Source organism: Macadamia integrifolia, chromosome 2, assembly GCF_013358625.1.
Source record: "Macadamia integrifolia cultivar HAES 741 chromosome 2, SCU_Mint_v3, whole genome shotgun sequence".
NCBI classification, from domain to species: domain Eukaryota; kingdom Viridiplantae; phylum Streptophyta; class Magnoliopsida; order Proteales; family Proteaceae; genus Macadamia; species Macadamia integrifolia.
The window spans coordinates 2,549,939-2,568,919 of record NC_056558.1 but is presented as its reverse complement, the minus strand read 5'-3'; the positions used below and the strand labels follow the sequence as shown (position 1 = coordinate 2,568,919).

Sequence of the window (18,981 nt, the reverse complement as noted above, 5' to 3'; positions counted from 1 at the left end):
GAACCTGGACCAACCAACGTTGGGTTGAGCCGTTTAGGCCCACAGTGCCGATCTTCTTATAAACTGTACGAGTCTTCGAAGCTCCATCCTCTTCCTCCACTTCCGTTCCTCTCTCCGAAAAGGCTCTCTGGTTCATCGAATTGCCTGAATCAAAGGATTACTGATTAGTAACCACTGCTGGAATCCTCCGGAGAAGGCGTGATTTGGGCGGCGAAATAGGTTTGCTACTCTCTCTCTCTCTCTCTCACGTACGCACACACAGAGCTTGCGAAATATAGATGCTTACCTCCCTAAAATGTATTTCGAAGCCTATTTGTTCTCAACTTCGTTTAAAGCTTCAGACAAGGTCTGAGAATTGAAGAATAAGAATTGGTTTATCAGCCGTTGAAGAACTATTAGCCTTTTATTTATGTTTTTCCCCGTAGGTTTAGCTGTACTGAAGATTGATTTTTCTGATTAACGCTGCATGACTATTTCCTTTACATTCTAATTCTTGCTTCTATAGTTGGGAAGGAAGAAGACTGATCGATACAATAGTTCATGATTTTTAATTTCTAATGAGCTTTTAAATTTTGGTGCCAAGAGAATTGATCAATTCATTACAGAGGCAAAATAGTTTATCGATTTGTTATTGTTTTGTTTTTTCTTCTTTAAAAAAAGAAGATGATCTCCCAGCCCTTATATGAATGTCGAAGAACCAGAGCACGGTTTTAAGATTATGTGTGTCAATCACCCAATCTGGATTAGCGTCTGATGGGAGTATGGGACTGATCCAAACCATTACACGCTGTGGGTCAGCCAATACAGTACAGAAAACATTAAAGGCTTTTTTTTTTTTTTTTTTTTTTTGGGAGGGGGTGTTCTGGATTGGTGGATCTTCTACTCATCATATCCTTGTTGATCTGATTTTGCTGTACATTAGTATCTGGGCCCGTTTGAAAACGTTTCTGCCTTTTTTGTTTCAAGAAACAGCAGAAACATAAATTTCCATTTTTAGAAACAGAAACAGAATTAAAGATTTTTTATAAGTCATGTTTCTGGAAGTCGATAGTAATCAGTGAAAATAATAGCCACGAGTCTTTTCCAGAAATGACGAACTTGTTTCGCCTGGTCGTTTCTTGAACCATATATAGGGAGAAATTTTAATTTCTATTTCTGAAAACAAGTGAAACGAAACAGTTTTATCAAACGCTTTTTGTTTCGTTTCTGCCGTTGTCCAGAAAGGGCAGAAACGCGTTTCTTGAAACATTATCAAACAGGCCCCTGGTTTCTGATACAACAACTACTCTAATGTAAGGCTGATTACAAGAGTATCCAACCCCAAGTACAAACTGAACTTCAAAACAAGTAATGAGCTAATGAGCTAGGTCAAATAACAGACCCAATAAAGCTGTTGGCTAGGACAGTAATGGCTGAAACAAATAGCAAGGGTTTGACACTTAAATTCCCCAATAAACAACAATAAACCCAAAACAGTCACTGAAACTCAGACCTAACAATGAACTGAAACCTAGACAGGGAAAATAGTACCTGATTCTTGAAGACAACTAGGTCAATAAGAGAAAATTTGTAACTCACAAACCAAGCCTCAAGTGAGACTGCAAATTGGATCGAAGGTAGGTAGTAATGGCCCAAATAAACTCTGAAAATTTCAGCCTATGGTGATGGCTGAATGTTGAGTTATGAAGAATCTTGATTTGTCACCAAACAGGAATGTGTTTGGAAAACTAGGGCTGGAGGCTTCAGGAGAGCTTCAACTTTGGATCGAAGGCACCTTGAGTGAGCACAATGAAATCCTCATAAAGTATGGCCTGAAGTGGATCAGAGGACAGGGAGTTTTGAGAGATCAAAATAGTGAGTTATGGCCTTATGGGAGATCGAAATCTGCCCAGATTTTTCTCCCCAGGTTCTGTCGCGGACCTTGAAGAATAACTCCTTGAATCAATCCTCAGAACTCAGATTAATAATCTCTACAATACCTCAATGAATATATGAAGAAGGAGAAGAGAGAGAAGGAATCAGTGGTGATAGATAGCAGGGTTGGCTATCTCAGCCGATGGGTCTCTCACCCTCAGCTAATGTTACTGATCTCTTAGTCTTTCTCAGACAAAATTTTGGCAAGCAAAACTGCATAAATTCCATTATTGAATTGTATCAAAAGAGGTACGACTGGTCCCTTTGAATAGGCTGGGAATGGGTTGGTTATCTTTTCAGGGGCATTTACAACAAAGCAGTCAAAGGGGCTAGGACAGCTGAAGATTTTTCTCTTAGTGTGCTTATACTTTCTCAGAGTTCAGAGGCAAAAGAATATCTCTTATGGGCATTAATGGATATCCTTTTTCTATAGCTGTTGACCATGCACCATATGGTGGATCCTTCATTATGATTTCTATCGACTTAACAAAAGAATAGTAATATAGATAACTTTTGGTTTGTTTTTGTGTTCTATAGAGGAAAAAAGAAGTATAGATTTGGTTGTACTGTTATATGTGTTATTTGAATATTAGTGATCCCAACATTTCATTTCGAGCTTCTTCAAAGAACTTTGTTTTGTCATTTTCTTACGCCAGTGGGTGATTTTTTCATGTTTAGACCTCTTGCTATATTTGTCTGATTGTCCAAAAAAATTATAAGAAATGAAATTTTATGTCATTTTCCTGTGACTTCTAGTTAGTGACCCTGTACTCTAGAATCTGCATGCCATCTGTACTTTCTCCCATTATGATTTGTCTTCTAAGTACCTTCGGTTAGTTCATGCTTATAGTCTGTTTGAGTACATTATATTCAACTCAACTTGAGAATCCTGTTTCGCCTTTTCTGCACACTGTATTTTGTTTGTATATTTTAACTGGAGCAATTTGTTTCTCAGCCATGATCTTGTTATTGCAGGTTAAAGATGCCACACAGAACCCGGCCTATGACTGCTCTCTTAGTGTTTATGGGAGTGAATGTTGTTTTGGTATCAACAATTACTCCAGTGTATGATTTCGTTTGCTTCCTTCCATACTGGGAAAGAAGGGTATTACTTTTATACCAATTCTTCATTTGACTTTGAGAACTATGTTGTTAGTGTAATGATATTTCATGCTTTTATGTCATTTAATGCATCTTTCATGCTTTTTCAGTGTACTGGGAAAGAATCTCATATTTTCTCAGTTCTTTTAACCTCCTCTCATTCCAAACACAGTGTTGGCCTTTTTCCCATTTTTAAAACCAAATATCTTTGTAAAGATGCATCTACTTAATGGTCAATCTGATGGTAAACCAACACAAACATGCTTAAACAAATGAAAATTTGTGTGATATAGAAATAAACTTGCTTATAATTGGATTCCGGACTTTCTTCTTGATAGCTCTGAACAGATGGGATCTGCAGCAGATGTCATCCTATGTAGATTTATTTATTCATATGCTTATTCATCATTCTGACTAATTTCTTTGAATTTATTTGTTTATATTGGGTACATCTCAGAGAGAACATCTTCGAAAGGAACGTGAAGCTGCTTTAACAAAGGGGCCCTGAATCTGCCTAAAGTATTTTCTGACGCAAACTTTTCAAATCACTGATTTATGTGCCTCATTGTTGTGTTGTAAGGTTGTAATATCTATTTTCCTGGAAGGGGAAAATAGAACTGGAAGATGTGTTTCTTGTAGCAATTGCTGATGAATTGGTAGACGGTGTGGTGCTGGATGTGTGAGTCGTGACAGGTAGGCTTTATCTGTTGGAGAGTCTACTTAAGTATACCTTATGACACTAAAAATCAAATTTGAGAGTGGAAAAACTAGAACTTGTAGAGGTAAAACCCTATGTATTTCAAAGCTGGTAGGAGAAGTATGTGAAAACTGAATAGCTGTTCAATTTTTTTCTACCTTCCTAACCCCTCCACCCTTCTTGGGGATGATGAAAATATGAGATCAAATTTTTTGTGTAAAAATAAATATTAAAGATATTTGCCAATAATAAGGATGAAGTTTGATGATCATTGTTCATCTGATTGATAATGTGATATTAATTGTATAGAAAATGTACATTTCGAAGCTGAATATGTAATTTCCATATTAATATGCTTCAGTAAATCTTAATTTTACAAATTTCCAACAACTCTGCATAAGAGAAAAGTTTTCTAGCACGGGCAGTTCTAAATGCCAATCTACTACAACAGCTAGTTTCTCCATGTGAAGGGGTGATTTGGTTATTTTGATTATAAGATAGGTGTGCCAGTCTTCATCTCAAATTTCATAATTAAGCCATCTGTCTAGTCCTTCAATGACCCAACTTCAAAAATTTTGACTTTCTGAGAAACCATTGTATTGATGTCAAAATTTTCCACAAATGAACCCATCACTGCAGTGCAATGTGGTACTGTCCTAAATTGGAGTGCTACAAGTGCTATCCATTATCCTAATGGCAGTTTTTTTTATTTTTTTTTGATAGGTAGGTGGGGAAGTAAATAACAGCCAAAAAGTTCGAACTTCTGACCCCTTAGTGAACATGGAATTTTTATGAAGCGTGACACCTAGACAGTTATAATATAAGAAAAAAATCACTTTCAAATTATTTTAAAAACTTTTTTTACACTTGATTAGATTAAATAACTTTTGAAAGAAGTTCTCATTTCACCATGTTGGCTGCAACAAGAAACACCCATTATGCTTAGGCAAACTCTGCGAATATGGTTATGTATGAAAATTTACTTTAAAAATAAACAAAATCTTTTGCTAGATAGTCATTTATGATAGGATTCTCAGAAGACAACCATTTTAGCTATGCGGACAATTTGACTATTGGATTAGGTTACCTTTTGGATTCGCCAAGTGTCAAATCACACCCAAATTGTAATCAATATCCATCCTTACATACAATTTTAGACGATCCCTGGATTATCAAAGCCTTGTTTTGCCAGATTGAAATATGCTTATCAAGACGAGTTGAGTATATCCAACCCCCACCCCCGGGTTTCTTTTTTTTTTTTTCTCAAATAAAGAAAAAAATAGATAATGAATATAAGAACTCATCATGAAAAATTGGCTCTATAAAGTACATAAGGTGGACACACAGACAAGTGCTTGTGATTAAATTGTTGAATCTACAGGGGCATGGAACCCAAAAGCGAAAGACCTGAAATAAAAATCTAAACTCAATGCCAAACTAATCTTCTCCTAAAGTTTGAAACTATGAGCACAATAAATCACTGGTGCTGCGAAGATCCTGGAGGTCCGGCTGGCTGATAATGCTGAGCTGCTGGGGGTGGTGGTGGTGGGGGCACAGAAGACTGATATGGTGGAGGATAATGATATTGTGGTGGCGGCGGTGGGGGCATGTACCCATAAGGTGGATAGAACTGTGGATAATGGCCTGGCTGTGGTGGCATACCTTGGTAGGGATAATGCTGTCCTCCCTGTTGTGGCTTTTCTGGACCTGATTTGTTCTCACCTGACCCACTTGAGCCACTGCCCGCCCCTTCTTGTGATTGGATAACTGCTCCCATCCTTTGAGGATCCATTGATGGATAAAAGGTCCTCTCAGGTGGGAGTGGAGGTGGAATATTGAAGTAGTGTACAGGGTGGGGTTGCTGTTGATCCAAAGCCCCTGGTGGTGGTGGTGGTGGTTGATTCTGCTGTTGAGATATCACTTGCCTTGGCAGCAAACCACCATGGGCCACAGCCCCCTGCTGTCTCACCGCCTCATCGTCAGGGTTTTCTGACTCTGGTTTTGGAGCCTGGGGCTTCCCCCACATAAGCTTCAGCCTCAGACCCTTGATGACTAGCTTATTTGAGAGTTCTTCTGCTGCCTTTTCTGCACCTTCCCTAGTAGTATAGGTTACAAAGGCACATGCCCGCTGGAGTACCATCCTTACAGATTCAATCTCACCATGTGCATAGAAGTTGTCCCTCAGATCCTGCTCAGTTACCCTAGCATCAAGACCACCAACGTAGAGGGTCTTAATGCTTTCATCTTCAGGGGCCATTAATGATGACATTTCACCTGCTTTATTCAGAAGCTTCATGGCAACTGGATCATTAACTCTGCAGACAACGTACAGAAAAATCAGAATATGACATCATGAAAATGCAAACATTGTAACTCTTAAACAGAAAGACCATCATGATCTAGCAAACATAAGCTTAATCAGGAAAACCAAATGAAATTCTCCGCTATATGATTACCCAGCAGGACTGATACATCAAAGGGACCACCCATGGAATTCAAACAACCACTAGTAAATAGACAAAGTTCATAAGAACATACAGAGAGTCGCAATCCATCATTCTGTGTATTTTCCACACCCACACCACTCCCAAGAGACATGTCAGAGTCAGGGCTTCCCAATCGGATTGAATGGGATGACAGTTTCTCATTCTGTAAAATCATAATTTCGATCAAATCACACATCGCAGTATACTAGGCCTTCTAATGCCCCCACTCAGAAGCAAGTAGTACATAATGGCCTAGAGCCATATACAAGAAGCAATAGAAGTTTAACCCAGATGACATATGTAGTGAAGGGAACACAGCTAATTCCTGATCTGATAGGAAATTAGATTCCAATTAGTCCTAAGGTAAAGTTACAAGACACACAGAAGATAACATGCAGTTAATTTCTAACCTGCAGCAAAGATGGTAAATGAGGAAATCAACACAAAGAGTGAAAAAATTAGACATCCTCCTGAGTGTTTCACTAAGGCTCTGTATGGTTGTAAGGGGAATAAATGCGAAGGCAAGTGAAGTTTTCAAACTTAAAAAGGAAATTTTTGTAATCATTACCCCATGTGACTATATCACTAACTCCAAATCATTCCATATTTGGTAATTAAATTTCACTTCACTTTGCATCCACAACCTTTTTCTATAAATGTAAAATATATCATTACTAAGTATGGAAAAAAATTTAAGTAGTTTATACAATATACAATCACATGAGATCACTGTGGATAATGATTACAGAAGTTTCCTTTTTTATGTTTAAAAATTTCACTTCCATTCCCTTTAAATGTCCCTTGCAATAAAAAATAGCCTAAGTGGAAGGTGAATCTCCAAAAGTTGATATCTTGAGCTTCAAGTACAATGCCAGATTTAGGAATGTTAAGGTAATAGCCAACTCAATGGTATTACTAAGTGGCTTAGTGAACAATTTATTCATTTCATGTACATTCTCATTTGAGGTGTAGGGAGGTTTATCTCTGCAATGAAAGTTAACAGGATCTTCCTGAATCATTTTGATCAGACTTCTAGTACTGCAGGAGAGGGCCCCCAGAAGGAAGAACGGATAATTTGGAAGCAAGTCCTTCTGCAATATCCTGGTGCATCTGGAAGGAGAGGAATAGAAGGGTGTTTCTGGAGAAAAAAGTATTGTCTCAAGTCTGTTTCGAGGGCTTTAAGGGTTTTCTTGTTTTGGTCTTCTATTATTCCAGTGGTTAATGAAGTAAAAACTTTTGGTATACAGGATGAGTGGGATAATTTTCCAAGGTAGTAGGCGTCAGTAATTTTTTTTCCTCAAGGGGGGGGGGGGGAGTGAGTTCAATTATTAGGTGGTATGTGTTTCTTTTCTTAGGGCTGGGTTCTGTTTGTACAGGATCATGTAGGCCGTGATGTTGTACAGCCCCTGAATGTGCAGATCACTTATTTTGTAATCAATACAGGCTTACTTTCTCAAAAAAGGAAAAAAATTAAACAGTTAATTATACTAAGACTTCATATAAATGTTATTATATATAGATAAGATCCAACACAGATAAGGAGCATAAAGCTAGGTGATGCAGATAGAAAAAATGGATCTCCTGGTGGTGGGAAGAGAAAGAAACATAGGGGGAGAGAGAGAGAGAGACTCAATTCCTTAAGGAGGGGAAGAGAGGCATTGGGTGAGACAACAATCTCACATTTCTATCCAACAAATCCTTTCAATTCATCATCAAACCATGGGGCTATCTAAGCATTATGTATTTTATAAAGCTGTAAAAATAAAAGCATCAAAGATGTGTTATCGGTGAAGCCTGATCTCAGTTTCATCCAAGAAGTATTGGTATTTCTTCTAGACAACGTGGTCCCGCTTGCCGGTAAGCAGGCCGTGGGGATTGCCAGGGGGTAGGAGGACCCTAGCATAAGGGGGTGAAGGGCCCCCCCCCCAAAAAAAAAAAAATTTGGGGAATCTTTTACTGGGGGTATTTTTAGTACCTTTTGAGATCGGGGTTTCTATGTAATGTGCAAGACGCTATATATAGGGGTTATCTCGTAAGGAGGTGGTGTTGTAAGGGTTTTGTAATTCTTCATTGAAATAGTTGAAGCTCTGATTATCGCTCGACTGTGGACGTACCCACCTTGGGTAAACCAAGTAAATTTGTGTCTCTCTCTTTCGTTTTCTTTTGCAAATCATTGTCCTGTTGTGTTGTTAATTCCTAACAAGACGGACCATAGTTGTCAAGGGGTCGCTTAGGCATCAGGCATTGAGGCTCTTTCTTGGATCTAGGCGACAACATGCCTTATTGACACTTCATGAGTTTACATTGATTTATGTTTATTGCTTTGTTTTTTTTATGAAGAAGCTTATATTATAACCATAGTTGTCAACGCGGTGCCTTGGCATCCAGGTGGTTTGCCTGGGTCCTAGGCGATTGTCGCCTTATTGCACTACATATCACCTTGTATTTTTGGACTTATTTATGCCAAATATTATTCATAAATAAGAAAATACCCTCTATTTGAATCCAATAAAAATAGTTTTAAAATCAAATTCTAAAATGATAAAAAGTCAATCCCTCCCCCTTCCCCCGATCCAAGAACAAAAACTTGATTTTTGGTTGTAGGGGCAATTTTCAACTTTCACATGCTGGGGGTTTTCTCAAATCTGAAAATTTTATAAATCTTATATCATGGTAAAACATTGTTAAAGACCAAAAGTCCAATAAAATAATCTTTTGTTTTGATGTCTTTAAAATTATTTTCACTCAGGCAATTTTAACAGCATTCGCACACTTTAAAATGAATTTGACTTGAACACAATTTTGTCATTACAACTCAATTCTCAGATTTAAGTAATATTAGGCTTGATGGAAAGTTGGTTTTATGCTATACCTAATACAAAAATCTCATGTAAAAATAAAATCATTTGACTAGTAAAACTTATTATAGAACGAGAGCATTTCTCTAAATGTTGATTTTTCATCACTTAATGTGAGTTAATGTTGATCTTTTATGATTTGATGTGGCTTCATGTTGATTTTTTCGATACCATGTATATGTAGCATACTAAAAATAATGTTAGAAAGAGTGAAAATTAAAAATAACACTTGGTCGCCTTGTCGCTAAGTGCTTAGGTAGCCCTCCAACGCCTTGGTTCGCCTTAGCGCCGTGCCAACTATGATTCTATCCTATACTTTGTCTACTACATATTGGTTTCTTAAATTAGGCCATTACTATCATAATTATATCATATGTGGCACCGATATGGCTTAAATGTTGCTTGTAAACATAATTATATAAAATTATCATTGCTTATATTACATCTATTCAATAGTTAACACATAGGGCAACTAGGCGAGCGCCTTTTGGCCCAAGGACCCCTCCAATGCCTTGGTCGCCTAGTTGCTTTGACAATTATGCTCTACATAGTTATATAAACGTTTACATGCTATATGATGTTTCTTCACAAACATCAAGTTAGCTCTACGCTACATACCATATGATATTCCTATCTCCCTATCATTTAGCATTCTTATAGATATAAAAACATCATATAGCATGTAGCGTAGAGCTAGAGCAGTTTGTAAGAAGAAAAAAAATAAAGTGTATATCAATTGACAAACACAAACAAAACATTTTTGGGTGTTAGAATTTATTATCCACTTCACATACTTAGTTCTATCAGTTTAACTCAATTGGCTTAAAGGAAAAATCCACTGCAGCAATTAACATTTCAACCAAAACAACGAAATGTGTCCCAAGTTATTATGCCGAAGGCAAGGATCGGGGATTAAACTAATGAAAAGCAAGAACGTAGGAATATCAACTAAAAAGAGAGTAAGTCTTGTCATAAAATGGAAAAGGATCCCGTAAAAGCATTTAACATACCCATAGTAACGATCTTTAATATTTTGTTGTGATAACTCGCCAGTTACAGGCATTTCATGCCGATATGGACACTCAGCACCTCTCGTGCATTCACCCCGTACATAAAAACTGCAAACGTGTGCCCGGTTTCTCTTATAATACGGTGTTGTTCTCTGAAGCTTTAATATAGTGTCATTTGGCCGCACCTTTCCATATGAGGATTCGTAGTCTATGCCAGCCCGAGCCTACAACATACAAAATGAGATTTAACAAGAGAGGGACGGCAATGCCTCAAGAGTATCCCTATGAATAATGTATACCTTACAGAAAATAAGCCCCACTCATTAGGCCCAAGCAATAGGAAGGTGCTTACAGAATTTCTTTGGCTATTTTTGTTTGAAAATGAATGGAAAGAAAAGAAGAGAGGGAAAGCACAAGAAATTTTTCCCCCTTTCTTTTCTCACGATTTCTTGTCAAACAAACATACTTGGTATTTTCAAGTGAATTTTTATCAGGGAAAAGAACATCATAATGAGTATAGGAAAAATGCATGGATACAAATCACAATAGAAGCTTGTATGTTTGTTTCTGAAGAGAAATTAATGTGTCAATTAAAAAATCAATGACATTTAGAGATTTTAAAACAATAATCTTTTCTCACAATTTAAAATGTAACAGGCCAAAATTTTACCACAGCAGATGTATAACACAAACTATCTTTTTCCTCCTAAAACCTTCAGATGATTCACTGCAAAAGCAGTACTAGCAATAACCACACTGAAAGTCCATAACTACAGTCCCAACAGATATTAAAGAGAATAAGAACAAGTTGATCATAAAGGTGCTTGTGCTTCTGGACAAGTAACTAGAAGCCTGGAACAGAAATACTAAATCAAAATCGAAGGTGATTTGGCTATCATGATATGTAGTCTTCAAAACCTTGAGGAGGAGCTCATCAGGGCTTCTCGCACCTAATGAGATGCTTTTTTTAATATTTTTGGGTGCCATTTTTTTCATTAGTGGGTATTTCATTCCAATGGATATCCAGATCGATTAGTGAACAGACACATTAGCTAGGCAAGATGTCACCCAACCTAAAGTTTCTGTTGAATGCGGTCTTCCTCTTTTGACTTGGTATTGTGGAATTATTTGGGGAGTGTGTATTTTCCATTTTGAACTGGTTTGGAGGAGGAGATCGAACCCTAGTCAATAGTATATTTCGTATTCTTTCTTTCATCCATTATAACTATTATTTACCAAATTCTTTCATCTATTATAACTATTATTTACCAAATGGAATTATTGAATTTCAATATTGATTTTCTAAAAGGTGGAAAAAAACTCTTTTACACATTCTGTATGCTGAAAATAACTAATTCAACTCCATCCTTGCTTCAGTTAAGACATTTTCTAATCATACCTTTAAGTGAACAGTTTCCACACATATGCCTAATAAGCAAAGACATCTAAATTTTAACTACTTAATGTTGCTGTTTGTTTAGCAAACTTAATCTTCATGTTCTTAGGACTTCTGCAAGGGGAAAGGGGGTTTAATCTCCATTGACAAATTGTTTTATAAGTTAAAATGTTCAGTACCTATCCATTAATATTTTTCTACTCTGATTAGAATGTATCAAGCAAGCGTCACGGTCAATTGTTCAAGATTAGTTTCATATTCTTGACATGATCATTTTAAAAGATTTCACGAGATAAGAGGAAAATTAGGCAAGAATAAACATACCCTGCGGTCATGCTCCTCAGCAAAGTACTCCCTGTTGACATCACTTTTTGGGATAGCATCATTCGAGTTGATAGCCAGCGCAGTATCTCGAACCTGAACCGGCAACCCATACTCAAGGTCCAGTAGACAAACTTGGCAGACATTTTTCAGCTTGCTGCAGGTCTGGCAGACCTCCGTCTTTTTAAATCTCGCATCACGACCTGGCCTCCACCTAAAAACTGTGAATGGCCGCGTACAGATCTTGCATTCCTTATCATAATCCGCTTTAGTCTACATGCAAAAAGCCAAAGAAGTAGCTGTGAGTGTTGCAGACCATTTACAAAAAAAGTTTCACCATGTACAACAACAAGAAGCTCAGCCTTTCCCGACTTAATGGGGTCGGCTACATGGATCCATGCAAAAACAAAAAAAGAAAAGAAAAGTGAGTAAAAGGAAAATTTCACAACGCCATCAACTCAAGAATATCTCAACTAAATGGGCTCGGCTACATGGATCCAATCTGAAGTCATACTTGGGGCAAGACCTAGACTATGCATTTCATTCCTCACTACTTCTCTTATGGTCATTTTAGGCCTGCCCATAGCTCTTTTAACTCCTTCAATCTGAATCAAATCACTCATCTTCACTGGAGCACCCCCATGCCTCCGTGAACATGGCCATACCATCTCAAACTACTTTCCCGGATCTTACCATTGATCAGAGCAACTCCCAAATCAGCCCTAATATGTTCATTCTTTACTTTATACTTCCTAGTTTTGCCACACATCCATATTAACATCCTCATCTCTACTACACAGTTTACCTATATGACACTTCTTTAGTGCCCAATATTCTACCCCATATATCATTGCTGGTTGTACACCAATCGTATGGAATTTTCATTTAACCTTTAAAGGAATACGTCGGTCACACAACACTCCAATCACCCCGTCCACTTCATCGATCCCATTTTAATTATCTGTGAAACATCACCATCTATGTCACCCTCTTTATTTATGGTTGACCCCAGACATCTAAAGTAGTCACTTTGTGGTACCTCTATCTTCAATTTTCACCACATCATTATCCATCGCAATGTGACTAAATTTATGTGTAGTATATGATTATAATGGCATTTAACATAACAAGAAGGTGTTTGATGAGAAACATTTAAAAGAAGAAGTAAAAGAAGAGGTTAAATCATAGGACATTTTAATCATATATTCAATTACCGGATGCGGACATTTAAATGAACACCAATAGGAATATGGATTTTCATATCCATCATTTTTAGTCAGACTGAATGCTACCTATATTCAGCTCGTATTTGATCTCTTTATAGCTCTCTCCCTTAGGAATGCACCTGAGAACTCAATTTGGAGCCATGTTGATCCCAATGTCAGTGTTCATGTGTCTCAGATATAGGTATAGCTCCTATTGAAATTTAAATCTGACATCTAAAGATGATAAGCTATTCCAAAGGCTATAGATTAACTTCTGATGGTTCCTTATTTCTTGAAGTTTACCAATCTTTTCTTTCTGAGAGAGGAAGGTAAGTAAAGAATTCTGCAATATTTAAGAAGAAAGGGATCAGAAAAGCATTATGATGTATACATCCTCCATCATCACCTCCACAAAACAGGACCAATGTTGATAGTACAAACTCTGGATTCGAGCTTCAAGGTAAGCACACACAAAATAATACTCTTCTCTTTCCCTCCCCCTTTGATCAATTTCGCTTCTAGTAATTTCATTTCTTTGTGCTTTTTCTAGTTTGTGTTTTTCTTCTCATTTCTTTGAAGCCGATCTCTAGTAGCTAACAAGTGCCATTTGGCGGTGAGATGCATCCAGAACTAGGTTAAATAAAGCATCCCCCTGTTACAACCCCGAAATATTAACTACCAACCTAGACGTGTGCCCTTCAGTAACAGCTCTTTCGGTGTATCGATGACACCATCAACAAACCCATTACTCCGACCTACCCTATCCCCCAAAATAAGAAGCGTGCCTTTGTTTTATGAGAAAAAAAAAATAGAGCAGGCAAAGTGTATTATCCATTCCCACCGACGGCAAACACATGAACTTCGAGATGGATTTACAGGCCGATCCCGATGTTTTCAAAGACCACTGCTATAACAGTGAGACAAAACGCTTTTATCTTACGAGAAAAACTGAATTCAAATAATGAATTTGAACTGTAGGATCACTAAAATTAATAACCTCTGGATTGGAGTTTTCATTCTAAAAATTAAGAGATGGAAATACAGAAGTGTATGAAAAAAAAAATCTAACCATTCGAACGTAGGGATTGTCGCCAAGACAAGATTCGCAAATGATGGGGAAATCAGAACGTTCCCAACCATCGGCCTCCAGATTCCTTAGAAACCTATGCGCCATATTTTTCGTGCCCTAAATTCTCAGATTAGTTTAATACTTTTAACTGTCCTCCACTCGTCTCTTCCGTTCCCTGAGTTGAAGAAACAAAGATCGAAGACGGCCTTCGCGCCTAGACGCAGAGGCTCGTCGGAGATCGAAAAAGACTAATAAGACTTTCCCGAGGCTTCTTCTGCAAGTACGATTGTATCTTATAGGGTTTCTAGATAAATGAAAAGCTTGCTCTTTGTGTTACTAGGAACGTCGGCAATCTATCGTGATCGATAGACCTCGCTCATTTAACCGAGTAACTCCATGGATCCTAAAATATCCGATTGATGAAACAGATGTACCGGAGGATCCACCACTGGATGGATAGTTGGATACCAATCTGAGAGTTGCCCACATAAATTCAAAAATAGGCTCGGTGGTATATGATGTAGCGGTTGACGTGTTTGGACTTTGGAGTCTTTGGACAACGTTTCGAGTTTTTAGCGAGTACTGGGATAAGCGAGTCCACTTGGCAACGACCTAAAAAAAGGGAAGAGGTGGCTTTAAACGTAAAATCAGGACATTTCTGTCCAATTTAGGGCGATCTGGTCCATCCGGATCACTGTTAACGAAAACGTATTTTAAAATCAAAACGTTTGTGTATTCTACTGTTTAAAATACGTTTTGTCACGTGTTTTCTAAAGATATGAGAGAGGGATAGGTATACCGCCGATATCAAGTATGCTAGCGGATAATACCAATAAAAACACATGATAGAGTATCATTCAGGAAGGATATGGGGGTATTAGCATACTTGATATCGGCGACATACTCAACTTTTTCTCTAAAGATATATAGGAGAAAATGGGCAAACGGCAAGTATTTTCATTTTATACACATTTAAAACATGTTTTCTGTATTATTTGTATTCTTTAATATTTTACTTGTTAAATATGATGTCTACTTAATTGATTGACTTAATTCTTTTGTCAAATGAAGCTAACCCAATGGTCTACATTTATCCTAATATCACATTCAACTCAAATTCAACGCACAGACTCTGAAATTGAACTACAAACTGATGTATTTGCTGAAAAGTGTTTCTAAAGTGATAACTCTTAACTCCAACTAAACGTGCATCACTTTGAGAGTGTTTAGCTATTATGACAACAATGAACAACATCATAGCCAATACACTTTGCAAAATAAGAATTTGGATATTTATGGTGTATAAATTTAGAATTGATGTTGGATGATATTCGATGATATATATTAAAACCTATAATGAGTCATGGGATATATATGTATTAATGTTGGATGGTGTAGTTGTTTTAAACATTAGATCATGGATTTAATTCTTGATATCGGTATCAATCTAATTAGATCAGTATCAGAGAGGATCGGTCCGTATCGATCCCTTTTGCCCCTTGTTTTTCAGAAAAATTATATATATTTTTTCTATTTTACCCTTGAAATGATACAAGTAAAGGATCAGGGATTGATCTCAGTCGATACCAATACGATATGACCAATACAACACTGATACTTAAAAACCACGCATTAGATGCAGATATGAGATATTTATGTAATAGTTTCTTAATTTATATGAGTAAACTACCGATTTTTGTCTTGATTTTTCTAAATCAACGCCTTTAAAATCTATATTGTTCTCTTCTTGTTTTCCACCTTATGGGATGAAGATGCCTTTATTTAGCATTCCATTGGTATGTGGGCTGGGATAGTGGCCGTGCACATGGATATGCCGTTTGATCATTTAAAAAAAAAAAAAAAAGGCAATGTAAGAAATCATTGACTTCATCAGCCCCTTACAAGTAATTAGACAACCAATCGGTCACGAATGAGCTCTACTCTAAACCATTTGTAATATAAAAATGTAGAATTGGTGTGGCAAATCCAAACGCTCTAATTCCTTCCATCTTCGTCGCACCTCCTACGCAACTCTCTCTCTCTCTCTCTCTCTCTTTCTCTCTCTACCCCCAAAAAAACTCTCTTCACTGTCACCCCTTAAAACGGGCTCTACGGCATACCCATAAAGCCCAGAAAACCGTGCATACTCCACAACTCTACAACCCCAAAAAAACAATCAGTAATCAAATCTTCTCTTCTAATCGATCTCTTTGGGTAATTTCAATGGCAAAATCAGTAGCTCTATCTGAAACAATGAAGGGTTCAAAAGACCTTGCGGACATGGAGGTAGCACAGTATCTTGTTCAGCTAAGCGGGGAAGAAACCAACAAAGAAAATGATAGCAGCAACAGCGACGACTATAAAAGCAAGAGCGAAAAGAAGAGCGAGCAGGAAGAGGAGAATGACCACAAAGATGCCACATCTTCAAGTTCAAGCAACAAAGAAGAAATGGTTGGAAGAAAGAGAGAGATTTCCCAGCAAAAGAAAAGGCGGTATCGATCCATCACTTCCATTTACAGAAAGACGAAGCCTTTGGAAATCACCCATCCCAAGAAGAATAGATTAAGACGTTAAAGAGAAGGCCCAAACTGGTTTGGGTTTTGGATTTTGGTATGGTCATTGGCAAAACCCATTTCAGTTTTGATTTCTAAGTTTTATTAATACATGAAACTTTTTACCCAACAGAAAATATTAGAACATTTTATATATATATTTGCTTTGTAATATCTCTCTCTCTCTCTCTTCCACCCTTCTTTTGGTTCTTCTTTTCGTTATCGATACATTGAAGTTTGGACTGTCCATGGTGAACTGAAGCATGTGGGATTTTTTTTTTCCAATTCTTTTGTTTTTAATTTGATCAATTTTGAGCCAAAGAAAAGAAGGTGATGGCCTTTATGGGAAATGGGTTCCTTCCTTCCCCTTACATGGATAAGTATATGAGTGCCTTTGTCTTTGTCTACACATCGTCGCCACTCATCTTTTAACTTGCGAGAGTGGGGGACCATTGTGGAACAGGTCAAGACTTTTTTTTTTTTGGGTATAAAAGACTCTAGACATCATAAGAAAGTCCAACCTTTCTTAGTAATGAAGGATGTTGAGTCTTTGAAGCAATGCATGAATTGGGATTTCAGTTTTTCAATTAGCCCTCTCTTCCTCCTGTTGCATCGGTGGTAATATCATCCAACATCAATTCGATGGGGTACGGATTTTAAATGGTGAAAACTTCATATCATAGTTAACAAAATTCTACCCTCCAAAAAAAAGGGAAGGGCATACGGTTTAAACGTGTAGACTTCAGTATACTCATAATTTGAGGATTATTACATGAATACATGCATCTTATGTTAAAAACAAATATAATTAATGCATCTAAGTAAGTTATTGTGATCAACAAATCCAACTTCAAAAAAATGATAAAAAATAAAGGAACGTGTTTTAGATGCATTTTAAACATGTTTAAAGCAAAAACGTTTGTCATTTGCCTTTTCTTAGCTTCCTATATCTTTGGGAAACAAACTGCAAAACACATCTATTTTAAACGCATTTTTGCTAACGGTTCGGTTCGGGAGCAGACATCATTTGATCTGCAATTCTTGTATCTTCTCTTCCATTTCCATGGTTGATATGAAGTACAAATACATGGTCATGGGTAAGAGATCAACAAGTGCCTCACAACAGCAGCATCAAGTCAATGGTTAAACAAATGATGAAAACCTCTTCCTTTGGTTCTAGATTCTTTTCGCTGCTTGAAATGCTTCACCGCGAGAGTTGTGATGCAGTGAAAGCACAAATTTATCATTTGTTTATTATTACTACTCGAACGCCATTTTAGTTTTTAATTTTTTTTTTTTCCTTACATAGGATTTGCTTTTGTGTTAATCAGCATGAAACAATTGCTATATTTTACATTCTGTAAAACTATTAAAGTTCAAGAAGATAATATAGAAAACGAGAGTTATTGAATATTTTTGCCTAGGTTTTGTTTCTAATGTAACTCAGTCATCCTCGATAATGGATTTGCAACAATCCAATTCCAAAGTACAAGGAAGTTAATAAGCTCGTCAGAATATTGATTTTTCAGGTAACATAGCAGGAAAAAAATTTCGGTGAAAGGGAGAGAAATAGTTCATGCCTCATGGTCAAGCAAAGGTAATGTATTCTCATTAATAAACATCATTAATGTCACTCCATAGTTGTCACCAAAGAGAAAAAATATCATTCCGTGGTGGTCATAGAGACAGCCACGAAATTCACTAACTCCTTATTAAACTAATAATAATTGTTGGCCTAAATCCTAAATCTTAAATCCTGAGGCTAACACCATCAACCCAAAACCTTAAAGCCCAAACCCTAAATACTAAACACCAAAGTCAAAGCCCTAAGTCCTAAGGCCCAAACTCTAACCTTAAAGCCTAAAGCCTAAAATCCAAATCCTAAATCCTAAAGTCCAAATCCAAAACCCTAAAACCTAAAGTCCAAGCAAATCCTAAACCCCAAAGCCCTACCCCAAAATCTATACCTTAAACCTTAAACCCTAAACTCTAAACCCTGAACCCTAAATCCTAAACATGAATCCTAAACTCTAAACCCCTAAAGCCAAATCGTAAACCATAAAATCCTTAAACCCTAAACCCTTGTACTGGCTGTGAAATTTGTCTGTCTGTCCATTTCTTTGTTTAGAGGTGCAATGGTAAAAGTCTTGCTATTGTCTCTGATCCACCTGTGCGAGACTTCGCAAAAATGGGACTTGCACCGAGTTATGGCCTCTTAAGGTTCATATTCCGTTGAGCCTTTGATCGAAAATCAAGGTCAAAGGGATTTCGGCAATTTGAAAATTAAGGAAAATCGGAATGAAGCTTCAGCACTTTGAGAGAGAGAGAGAGAGAGAGAGAGAGAGAGAGAGAGAGAGAGAGAGAGAGAGAGA

At 37.1% G+C, this 18,981-nt stretch overlaps 2 protein-coding genes and 1 pseudogene across 2 annotated transcripts; 2 read left to right on the top strand and 1 right to left on the bottom strand.

Annotated features, from left to right (window-relative positions):
• The first annotated feature begins 89 nt into the window (after nucleotides 1-89).
• On the top strand, nucleotides 90-3,983 carry LOC122060663. Its single transcript, XM_042623788.1, has 3 exons — nucleotides 90-219; nucleotides 2,890-3,019; nucleotides 3,473-3,983. The coding sequence occupies exons 2-3, from the start codon at nucleotides 2,897-2,899 to the stop codon at nucleotides 3,521-3,523; spliced, it is 174 nt and encodes a 57-aa protein (XP_042479722.1). The 5' UTR covers nucleotides 90-219; nucleotides 2,890-2,896; the 3' UTR covers nucleotides 3,524-3,983.
• Nucleotides 3,984-4,992: 1,009 nt separating this feature from the next.
• Nucleotides 4,993-14,353, bottom strand: LOC122087918 (zinc finger CCCH domain-containing protein 40-like). The gene is made up of 4 exons (XM_042657053.1): nucleotides 14,058-14,353; nucleotides 11,787-12,056; nucleotides 10,067-10,290; nucleotides 4,993-6,027 (listed from the first exon to the last, which is right to left on the bottom strand). Exons 1-4 carry the CDS (start codon nucleotides 14,160-14,162, stop codon nucleotides 5,190-5,192), a joined length of 1,437 nt encoding a protein of 478 aa, XP_042512987.1. The 5' UTR covers nucleotides 14,163-14,353; the 3' UTR covers nucleotides 4,993-5,189.
• Nucleotides 14,354-16,280: 1,927 nt separating this feature from the next.
• The window catches only part of LOC122092314, a 12,881-nt pseudogene continuing 10,180 nt past the window's right edge, over nucleotides 16,281-18,981 (top strand).

Coding starts and splice junctions, on each gene's coding strand:
- LOC122060663 (XM_042623788.1), top strand. CDS start 2,897: ATGCCACACAGAACCCGGCCTATGACTGCTCTCTTAGTGTTTATGGGA. Junction 3,020..3,472: donor TTCCATACTGGGAAAGAAGG/GTATTACTTTTA, acceptor GGTACATCTCAG/AGAGAACATCTTCGAAAGGA.
- LOC122087918 (XM_042657053.1), bottom strand. CDS start 14,162: ATGGCGCATAGGTTTCTAAGGAATCTGGAGGCCGATGGTTGGGAACGT. Junction 12,057..14,057: donor ACAATCCCTACGTTCGAATG/GTTAGATTTTTT, acceptor TTTTGCATGTAG/ACTAAAGCGGATTATGATAA. Junction 6,028..10,066: donor ATTAAAGATCGTTACTATGG/GTATGTTAAATG, acceptor CGTTGTCTGCAG/AGTTAATGATCCAGTTGCCA.